Here is an 11,624-nt window from a genome sequence, read left to right as displayed (position 1 = left end):
CAGGACACTGCTGGATGCTGATGGACACTGTTGGATGCCGATGGTCACTGCAGGACACTGCTGGACACTGTTGGATGCCGATGGACACTGCAGGACACTGCAGGACACTGCTGGACGCTGCAGGATGCTGATGGACACTGTTGGATGCTGATGGACACTGCAGGACACTGCTGGACACTGTTGGATGCCGATGGACACTGCAGGACACTGCAGGACACTGCTGGACGCTGCAGGATGCTGATGGACACTGTTGGATGCTGATGGACACTGCAGGACACTGATGGACACTGTTGGATGCCGATGGACACTGCAGGACACTGCAGGACATTGCTGGACACTGTTGGATGCCGATGGACACTGCAGGACACTGCTGGATGCTGCAGATGCCGATGGACACTCCAGGACACTGCTGGATGCTGCAGGATGCTGATGGACACTGCAGGACACTGCTGGACACTGTTGGATGCTGATAGACACTGCAGGACACTGTTGGATGCTGATGGACACTGTTGGATGCTGATGGACACTGCAGGACACTGCAGGTCACTGCTGGATGCTGATGGACACTGTTGGATGCCGATGGACACTGCAGGACACTGCTGGACGCTGCAGATGCCGATGGACACTGCAGGACACTGCTGGACGCTGCAGGATGCTGATGGACACTGCAGGACACTGCTGGACACTGTTGGATGCCGATGGACACTGCAGGACACTGCAGGACACTTTTGGATGCTGATAGACACTGCAGGACACTGTTGGATGCTGATGGACACTGTTGGATGCTGATGGACACTGCAGGACACTGCAGGACACTGCAGGACACTGTTGGATGCTGATAGACACTGCAGGACACTGTTGGATGCTGATGGACACTGTTGGATGCTGATGGACACTGCAGGACACTGCAGGTCACTGCTGGATGCTGATGGACACTGTTGGATGCCGATGGACACTGCAGGACACTACTGGACGCTGCAGATGCCGATGGACACTGCAGGACACTGCTGGACGCTGCAGGATGCTGATGGACACTGCAGGACACTGCTGGACACTGTTGGATGCCGATGGACACTGCAGGACACTGCTGGACGCTGCAGGATGCTGATGGACACTGTTGGATGCTGATGGACACTGCAGGACACTGCTGGATGCTGATGGACACTGTTGGATGCCGATGGTCACTGCAGGACACTGCTGGACACTGTTGGATGCCGATGGACACTGCAGGACACTGCAGGACACTGCTGGACGCTGCAGGATGCTGATGGACACTGTTGGATGCTGATGGACACTGCAGGACACTGCTGGACACTGTTGGATGCCGATGGACACTGCAGGACACTGCAGGACACTGCTGGACGCTGCAGGATGCTGATGGACACTGTTGGATGCTGATGGACACTGCAGGACACTGATGGACACTGTTGGATGCCGATGGACACTGCAGGACACTGCAGGACATTGCTGGACACTGTTGGATGCCGATGGACACTGCAGGACACTGCTGCATGCTGCAGATGCCGATGGACACTCCAGGACACTGCTGGATGCTGCAGGATGCTGATGGACACTCCAGGATGCTGCTGGATGCTGCAGGACACTGATGGATGCTGATGGACACTGCAGGACACTGTTGGATGCCGATGGACACTGCAGGACACTGCTGGATGCTGCAGATGCCGATGGACACTGGAGGACACTGCTGGACGCTGCAGGATGCTGATGGACACTGTTGGATGCTGATGGACACTGCAGGACACTGCTGGATGCTGCAGGATGCTGATGGACACTGCAGGACACTGCAGGACACTGCAGGACGCTGCATCTTCTCTCACATTAGAAGGTTAATAGAGATCAATCGAGGGTGCACACAGGTGTAAAGTGTGCATCCACCTATGGGCCTGCCTGAACCTGGAGTCTGAACACTAACATGAAGATTAACATGATTCAAATGGTACATGTATGAGCTCTGGAGGACGTCAGACGGAACCAGGACCAGAAGAACCACATGACATCATCTCACACTGCTCTGCTCTAGGAGTCTGGCGTTGGTGGCCGCGCCCCACCACAACAGCCCTCTACACCGGCTCTTACGGTCAGCGTGTGACCTCCTGGCGCTGCCATCTGCTCCCCAAACAGCTGATGGTCGCCTGCATCACCAGCCTGGTCACTGGGAGGAACCAGGACTGACTGGCTCTGAAGCTGAATGTGCACTAAACCTGGATGTGCCCCGGCAGCAGGAAGTGCACCGTGATTAATTTACGATGGAAATTTGCAGTGTGCTACAAAAACAAAACACAGGAGTTTCAGGAAAAGATCATTTTCAATGAAACAGTGGGTTGCTCAGAAAAGTGAGCAACATGTTTCCTTGTGACTTGTGTCTCAGGGAATACTATTATCAGCCAGTCTCATCGTTTCCTTTTCTCTTACAGGAAGTTCCTGATGTAAAACTCTGCCAGATGGTGATGTGGAATGAGTCCAACACCTGTCTGACCTCCAAATGTCTCGACTTAAATATTCAGTATGTGTGCTGGGGATTGTTGAGAGGTACTAACGGACGCGTATCGCCAGATCATGTCCCCTCATCATGACATGACGCTCCAAACTTTAAACCTGAAAGACTGAAAAAGAGTTCAGGACAGCGTGACACACGTCCACCTCAACCATGAGGAGATGTTATGTTTATAGATGCTATGTTTATTTATTGACTGTTAAAATGGAGGAGTGAAGCCCAGGTTAGCGTGTATGCGTTCACACACACACACACAGACACACATACACACAGACATCACACACACACACACACAGACATCACACACACACACACACACACACACACACACACACACACACACACACACACACAGGCCCTTGGTTGCCATTGGTTCGTCCCACGTCACAGCGGCCCCTCCTCCAGAGAGCATTTCATGCGCAATAATGAGAGAGGGGAAGGGAGGGAGAGAGGGGGAGAGCGAGAGAGAGAGATGTGATGATATAAAGGAAGGGAGCCACAGCACTTCATGGAATCACAAGGGGAGGTGTAGCGGAGAGAGGAAATTTCTACGGCACATGTTCGCTTACGCACGCACGCACGCACCCTCTGATGTGTGCGATGAATGAGCGTGACGACGCCGGTGCGTAAAGTTGGTGGCTGCTGTGCTTCTCGGGAGTGCTGTGTTTATTCCGTCCCGGCTCCAGCTCAGAGGCTTTCGGAACTCCACACGCGTCTTTGTCTGTGGATGAGCCCGTCGGACCGTCTGGATCCCAGCGCCTGAGACTCTCTGGAAACGAGCGCGCCACATGCGTGCGGAAGGCATGGAGTTGGCACTGCTATAGCGAACCATTCGGCACGCTTTCTTTTCCTCCTCATCTTCTGTTTTGGCCTTAGTTGTTCGGTTTTCGTTTCGAGGGCTGTGCTTTGTTGAGGGATTACAACCATGAACTTTGTTGTCAGTCTCGTCCACATCCTTCTGGTCGCGGTTCTTCGCCTCCCCTGTGGAAAGGTGAGTCTTCTGTCCAAACACTCGGGCTATTATTGTGGCTATTGACAAATTAGGCGGAGTACACGTGTCTCTGAAGCTGCGTCCTCATGTCAACGTATATTTCCATGACGGCTCGGTCACACCAAACATTGCGCCCATCCTCAGTCAACACATTTTCAGGGTGTCGCATTTGTCCTTGAGGATTTGCCTTTTTCTTTTTCTTTATCCAAAGGCTTTGTCACACACTGTGGGGGCAGATTCCCTTTAGAATTGTGCTGATGATGAAATAATCACATCTGCAGAATTTCTACAGAGGAAAGGGGAGAACAAATCAGTTTTGATTAAATACATGTTGCGTGTGGGATTACGCGTGTGCCGATCCGCTAAGCTTCCCAAATCCACGGAGCTCATTATAAAAGCGCCACTCCGGCAACATTTGGTGAGGGTGTGAGAATTGTGAATGGAGTTTGTCCGGGCCCGCCTTTTAAGCGCGCACTGTGTGGTGTTCCCACGATGATCCGCGCTGCGTGGAGGCTCAGACCCGGTTCCTCCTGTCCTGCCGCCCTGCAGTCTGTCTGCACAGGCCGACCCGCTTTCTCACGCAATACCTCAGCCGGTTACAGCAGACAGCAGAGCTGCACGGAGAACCGCCAGGCGGCTCGTCACCTCGGGATTTTATGGCAAAACAAAGAGGATTGGTCCGTGCCACGATGAAACATACTCATATATGGGAAGGCTTCCCCCCCGGGACAGGAGGGAAGTTTAATTGCTTGGCCCTTCAGCTTCAGGGGACCTTTACAGCTCTTTGTTTTCACTTTAGGGCGATGACATAATTGAGGCAGTTTTGGAAGAGCAGGATGTCCATTAGCTGCTCATTAAAGTGTCTTTTATGAACACCAAACTGTTTAATCAACACTCTGGTGCTGTTTGAAGTTCAGCTCTCAGCCGTGGGTGTCCAGTTTTACAGGAGATGAGGAACAGTTCAGTCATGGACCAAGCTGGATTTTATTAATGGCTAACCCAACTCTGGGAAGGACAGACCCACACTGGCCTGCTCACGCAAATGTGAGGGCCCGCAAGGGTCTAACGAGCCCCCCTCCCTCATAAATATGCATGTGCTCGTTACTTTACTAATCCTCCAACAGTCTCCTTTAACAGCAATGTTTAGTTTTAGGTTAAAAAGTCTCAAAGGTAAAGCGGAGCGTGCAGAAAACATCCAGAAGCCCAAACTGAAGGGCCACATGTAATGATTCACTTCAGGTCTGATTACTGACAGAACTCTGGGAATTATCAGCTTTTCTGTATCAATCTTAGATTTGGTATAAGTTTGAATCTAAGACTAGCAGAACACGGAGGCCAAACATGGTTGAGGACAATTCATTTATTGATGGGGGGAGTGTCTCTTTGTTTGGAAGCAGGTGACCATATTTACCTTCTGCTCTGGTCTCTTGCAGACTGCTAGCATCAGCAAGGGCGCGGAGAACAGTAAAAATGATGGTAAGTTCTTTTCTCGACTGACAAGAATTCTTTTCTTCTGTGTTCAAATCAGATGACAACAGGGCCACCTAGCGGCCGCGCAGGGGACACGGCTTTCTTCCCTCCCCATCACGATTCCTTTAAAACCGTGAAGCTTGAAAAATGTGCAGCACAGTTCTGTTCCTCAGAAATGATTGTTTGTCTGCGCGCAGCAGACAGGAATCAAAGTTCCCAGCAGAGGAAGGGCTCACTTTGGACTTTGTAGCCCCATAAAATAGTTGGAGATATCAAAGACAGAGAGAGAGCGAAAAGCTGCATTCAAGGTCTGTTATTCCCACAGCCAATACATATGAGCCCTGGCAGATAGAGTGTGTGTGTGTGTGTGCGTGTTTGTGCTGTGTTTTCGCTAGCAAAATGCGAACATCTTGGTTGGTCCTCACCACTTCAAAGGACTGTTTGAGGGTCTGGACCTGGTTTTCAGGTTAGAATTGGGTGTAGGTGAGGGTCAGGGTTAGTTGGTTAGGGTCAGGGTAAGCAGCTGGGTAATGCATCATGCTTATGAAAGTCCTCACAAAGATAGAAGTACAAGGATACGTGTGTGTGTGTTGAGTGTGCTGCTCGATGATGGATGGAGACACTAATTAGCCGTGACCAACAACAGTCAGTGGACCGGGGCGGCTGGAAGCTTGACCTTTCCTCAGCACGTTGTCCCTTGAAGGTGGACTCATTGGTCCCAACCCGCAGGTGTCAGGTTCAGGACCTCGGCCCGGACAAGTCAACAGCAGCATTGTGAAAGTGATGTGCGAGGAAGCGTGGCTTTGTTTTCGCCGTGCTGAGGCGTGCAGACGTGCTGCTGTTGTCGTAGCGTCAAGCTGCAGGGAGACCACCTCCAGTGAGACCCACCTGAGGTCTGCAGACCCGAGGTTGAGCTGATGGCCTCTGCCGCGTGGCAGCACCGTCCTGCCGTCAAGTAAATGTTGCTGTTTACACACTGTCATAGAGGGACATCATGTGACCATCCCTCTCACCTCTGAAGGCTAACATGATTCCACGTTGCTCTTGATGTTGACGTGTCTCCTGTGATGTGGGAGCTCTCTACACTCTGCTCCGGTCCACACTGGTGACTCCACAGGCTGCACCAGGGTGGGCTGAGTGAGGTCACGGGTCAGAGGTCAACCCTGGCGCCACGGCGCCTGAGGCTACGAACCAGGGTTGCTGGGAACCTTGTTCCTGTAAACTGTGGAGCTGTTTATTCTGGGATTTCTCAGGGAAAGAATCAAAAGAGCTATTCTGATGCTGTTTGGACAAAACTGTCTTGAATAGTTTCGATAATATTAAAAGTTCTTAAAGCTCAGTTTATTTCTTTGTGCTTAACTGAGGATTTGTACTCCTATTCTTCTACTCCAGCTGACTTTGTTATTATATTTCCTCCCTTTTCACCTGTTTTGCATTTTCCCTGTCAAAGATGCTGCAGACGTCCCGGTCCAGCATGAGACCGGGCTGAGCTTTAACTGGAATATTGAAGACCACCATTGCTTCTCTTGTTTTTGTAGTTTTCTCCTTCAACGAAGTTTACATGAAGAGCATGTGCCAGCCCAGGGAGACCCTGGTGGACATTTTCCAGGAGTACCCAGACAACACGCAACACATATACATCCCCTCCTGTGTGGTGATCAAACGCTGCGGAGGCTGTTGCAACGACGAGGCCTTGGAGTGTGTAGCCACCGAGAGCCGGAACGTGACGCTGCAGGTGAGTGCAGGATCTCAAACACATTTGTGTCTTTTTGATGGTGTTTGTTCCCCAACATGGCTCAGCGTGATGTCCTCCTCATGAGACCTCATGGGTAATCCAGCCTCTCTAACAGCAGACACCCCATAATGCAGTTTTCAAATTCACGCCTCTCTGAATGACGCTGTGTCACACTGCGGATTCCATACGGAGATGTTGTTCCGTCCCTTTGAAAGGCTTCTGTGTCTGCTTGTCTTCAAGGTAAAGAGGGTGCAACTGAGGGTCTTACAGAATAACGTTGACCTGAGCTTCACGGAGCATCTCAAGTGTGAATGCAGGTAAGAGGAGCTTCTGTTGGGAGCAGTGGGACAGTGACGACACCTGGATCATCTAACCTGCTGCTGCTTCCTTCTTTATTTCAGACCAAAGCAGGATGTGCAGATAACAGCAAAGAAAGAATAGTAAGTTTTTCTCTTGTACTCTCTGCACTGATGGACATCAAGAGATGTCCGTGTGTCCTGCTTTGTCCTCTTGTGTCGGTGGACCCTATCAATCACTCCTGAGACAGTTCAGGAATCAAAAGTCCTTCGTTTGTTTGAAATGATCCACCCTTACATCTGGATCATTATTTTTAATAAGAAGAAACGTGCGTCAATGTCGATGATGTCGTATCGCCTCTACGCGATGCTATTATCAGATTCTTAGATCAACATTCACAGAATGTAACAAGCAGAGATGAGCAGCTGTCGCTGGAGAGGAGGGTCCTGAGACCGGCCCCCTCTCACCACACTGGCTTTATGTCTTCATGCTTTCATGCTGTGGACATGGTGAGCAGTGGAGGCAGGGGACACCTGCTGCTGTCCACACAGGGACGTGCTGGCATCTCCCCACCAGCAGCCCCCCAGTCTAATCATAGCAGCAGGTGTCATGCAGTTAACCCATTTTTATTTTTAGTGGTGTCAGGAGTAAGAGACAATTTGATGCATCATTGCTGTGTGTGTGTGTGTGTGTGTGTGTGTGTGTGTGTGTGTGTGTTTAATAGGAAAAGATCATCCATAATTATGTAACCTAAGAACTGATAACAGTAGTGTTTAAATGAGGTGAAGGTGGGTTGATGACATCACACCTGATGCTTTAAACATCACACTACGTACTTGCTACGCTAATGTTAGCCACATTAGCCGCATGCTAATGTGAGCCACATTCAGTGGTGTAATCATCTGTAAGACCTGTGGCTCAGATTCTGGTCTACTCACCTTCTCTTTAAACCAATTAAATGTGAAGTTGCTCTCGTTTATGTACCGGGTGCGAGCAGGACGCAGACTGCAGAGCAAGTGAGACTTGAATGCAGACATTTTGTGTGCAGAGGTTCTCATTGGGTGCCTTTCATGTTATCTGAGGAAGGAGTAAGGGTGTCCTCTGGACCGCACTGATAAGCGTCCCATACTTCTGCTTCCTGTTTTTGTGGGCTTGTCTTGGTTCTCGTTTTGGTCACAGGTGCAGGAACCCAAACCAAAAGCACAGAAACAGATATGATTACTGACCAGGAGAGCTTCGCTGATGAGCTCTGCTTTGTTTTCCTCTTGTTTTCATGTGGGAGGAGCGGAGGACATTTTGGACCGTTATGTTTTTCAGCCACTTTATAAGAGCTCCTGAAAAGAGGGCGGAGCACTTGTGATAAGCCGTCGTACTGATGTGGCTCCTGACAGGGCCGAGCTCCAGGCCAGCAGTCAGAAAATACAAAATAAACAACACTTTGGCGTCAAAAGGGAAAATAACCCTTTTTATTAGGGTTAATCTGCTGCACTGAAGTGAAAAATCTTTGTGAAGCCTGAACTCAGACAAAACACGAGCAGCAAGTTCTAAATATTATCACATAATGTTAGCTGCTGTGTTAAACACTGCTAGATGTCCTTGGAGCAGCCTCCTTCACACTGATCTGTGTACATGCTGTCCATAAACGGGGACGTTTGATCGGTGGTATGTGGCTGGTGTGTGTCTGAATGGACGGGTGAGGCTGTTGGACCAGGTGACTTTAGACTATGAGATGATTCCTGTCACCTGATTCTGATCTCTGCAGACCACATGAGAAACATGAGGAGTGGATGCTTCAGTCTCACAGCACATTTCAGCCATGAATCATGTGTTAGGTGTGAACGACGCACACACTGCTGGGGGGGGGGGGGGTGCATGGCCTTTCTGCTGAATTCTCTCTATATCACTATAGCTTAGCTGTCTTTCTCTCTCCTTTTGCTTCCCTTGCAGCCACTGTGCACCTTGCTCAGAGAGAAGAAAAAGCTTGTTTGTGCAGGACCTTCTCACCTGTAAATGCTCCTGCAAATTCACACAGTTAGACTGCAAGTCCAGGCAGCTTGAGTTAAACGAAAGAACGTGCAGGTTTGTTGCCATGCCCACATACACCGCTGAGCCTCGCCTCAACTCTCCTCTTGATTTCCATCCCGTCTCCACTCATTGCTCCCCCCACCTTTGTGCAGAACTTGCATGTTCTCGTGTGTTTGCTCAAAAGCATGTGGCAGCTTGTCTGTGGTGGTGCTGCTGCTCTGCTGCTGCTGTTAACACAACATAACATTTGCATGACTCTTGTAAAGATATTCAGGGATCATCACTTCTGCTCAGGCTCGATAAAAGGTGGCCAGACCAGCCACAGCAATCACATGTCCTTGGTCGTGCTGAAGATAAAGCGTTAGCCGCTTTGGTACCTGGCGGGTCGCTTCCTACTCCTGCTTCTCTCGCTTCTGCCGGTTCTTTAGAACTCACGATGATTCAGCACCAGAAGAGTGAAAACCTTCCCTTTCGTTAATGAGTGAAGCCTCAAACATTGTTCACCAAGAGGCTCTGATCTCATCAAAGTCCTCGACCTAAAGAGGGGCGCTCAGACCACCTAATTAATAAGGCTGTGCCTCACAATCTCCTCTGACCCTGCCCAGCCCCATGACCTCTGACCTCTGCAGGGACCCCCCACATTGCCATGTGTTCAGGTGGACACCCACTTTTCAGTGGAGTGACTGCTGACATGATTCCAGCTGGCAGCTCTGTGTTCTGGAAAGAATGAGAGGCAGCCTTTGCTGGGGGGTCCCTGGACCAGGCTGAGGTCCCTCTAACCCCCAACGCCCCCACCCCCACCCCGACCAGCTTTAACCCTGTTCCCTGAACCACAGTTAGACGTTCTTCTCCCTTTGTATTCCTCTGAGTCTGAGAGAGTCCGTTCACTGATCCCGGATCAGGAGAAACATCCTGCAGTAGGAAATCGTTGCAGCGGGTCCATCAAGTATTTAGATTCAGATATATAGAGGAGACGTCTCCACCCTCCTCTGATCACTTTCCTGCCTGAACCTGACCGGCTGTTTTGCTGTTCTCCTCCACAGATGTGATAAACCGAGGAGATGAGAACTTTATGAAGGAATTCTTTTCATGGCACAGCACTTTGAAGTCTGAGGATTCATTCCCTGCAAAAGACGGCGGGACGACGCGAGACAGGACACTGGGGACGCCGGTCCTGCCTGTTTCATCCCTAAAGAAATTAATATATATGTACATATACTAGAAGTACCACGACAATGTGTATTGCTGCTACAGAAAAAGACACTATTTAAAAGAATAACGAGTGCGCCACTGGCGCGTGAATGGAAGCGTTTCAGTGAAGCCCTGCTCAAGGCTGGAACTCTTTAATTTAATGGAAACCTTCACTGGATACTGGGCTGCTGTGGATATGAATATTTTTTTATTGAACCCGATGACCACGTCTTGAAGGAGAGACGCAGCAGACGCTCTGTGCGATGCTGTGAGAAGAGGCAGAAGAAGGACGAGGACCACAGCTCCAACAACTGTTCCCCACCAACCTGAACTCTTGATTCCACTGAACGGACTTTGGGAATGAGCCTAAAAAGCGTTCTAAGTTACTCCGGCACCCTTGTGGCTGATAATGTGAAGATAATTCCTTCCACGCTGGAGGAGTTGTGTGACAATGACGAGAAATGGACAAAAGGTCAGCTAATAGTGAAGCTTCAGCTAATAAGAAGAGGCTGCAGTTAGGTTCCAATGCTGGAGGTCAGGGTAGGATAACAGGTGACAAACCACTTCCTGTTTTGGTCCTTCATGTAACCCTTCCCTCTGTGGGAAACAGATTTGCTAGTTTATTATTTATATTTAATATTCTTTTTACAAAATATGTTGAGCCGAGGCAGCATAAAGGGATACAACTTTCTGTAGTTGTATACAGAAAGAAGACTTAACTGATCACAAATAAAATCAGCACGTCACTGTAGAGCTCCACAAAGGTCCTTATTTAATGTATGTGTGTTCCAAAGAGAACCTTCCATCTTCACAGCACAGCAGTTTATTTATAGCATTGGTACTTCTGCATATCCCTTCATTTAGGATGCTCCCTTTAATTTATGAACATATTCAGTATTCTTTATTCTCATATTTATATTATGTGTTATGGATATTTTTCTCTGTCTGTACAGAAGATTGAGTTTGTTGTCCGTCCACGTCTTTGTGGGAAAAGATCTGAATACAAAATTCTGACATTCCTGATTGAAATGAAAGTTTCTCACCGGTGAGAGGGGATCATGGTGGGCCCGTTGACCGAAGGTAACCCTAGCCACTACCAACGTGTGTGGGTGGGTGTGTGTGTGGGTGGGTGGGTGGGTAGGTGGGTGGGTGTATGTGATGCGCTGACACAGATGGTTTTCATTCTGGACCGGGGTGATGAACATGTGGTTTTGCACTTGGTGGGCCTGAGTCCTCGTCTCATTACTGCTGCTTAGCTCACAGAACTGTCCAATCATATCATGAGCTTTAGTCTTGGTTGCATTATTTCTCCTGTAACACACACACACACACACACACACACAGGTTATACTGCAGGAACATCTTGCTAATGATATGATAGATTAATATAAAAGTAAATA

At 49.4% G+C, this 11,624-nt stretch overlaps 1 protein-coding gene across 2 annotated transcripts; it reads left to right on the top strand.

Annotated features, from left to right (window-relative positions):
• The first annotated feature begins 2,963 nt into the window (after window positions 1–2,963).
• On the top strand, window positions 2,964–10,223 carry LOC115248627 (vascular endothelial growth factor A-A-like). Of its 2 annotated transcripts, XM_029832385.1 has the most exons (7): window positions 2,964–3,506; window positions 4,940–4,982; window positions 6,515–6,711; window positions 6,952–7,028; window positions 7,113–7,151; window positions 8,956–9,087; window positions 10,077–10,223. In XM_029832385.1, the coding sequence occupies exons 1-7, from the start codon at window positions 3,441–3,443 to the stop codon at window positions 10,096–10,098; spliced, it is 576 nt and encodes a 191-aa protein (XP_029688245.1). In that variant the 5' UTR covers window positions 2,964–3,440; the 3' UTR covers window positions 10,099–10,223. The 2 variants fall into 2 exon arrangements, with proteins under 2 accessions (XP_029688245.1, XP_029688246.1); XM_029832386.1 differs by lacking the exon at window positions 8,956–9,087 and having other exon boundaries at window positions 2,970–3,506.
• Window positions 10,224–11,624: the final 1,401 nt, after the last annotated feature.

Source organism: Takifugu rubripes, unplaced genomic scaffold (assembly GCF_901000725.2).
Source record: "Takifugu rubripes unplaced genomic scaffold, fTakRub1.2, whole genome shotgun sequence".
In the NCBI taxonomy this organism is placed as follows: Eukaryota; Metazoa; Chordata; class Actinopteri; order Tetraodontiformes; family Tetraodontidae; genus Takifugu; species Takifugu rubripes.
Note: the sequence above shows the minus strand (reverse complement) of the source record. Positions and strands in the feature narration are given on the sequence as shown.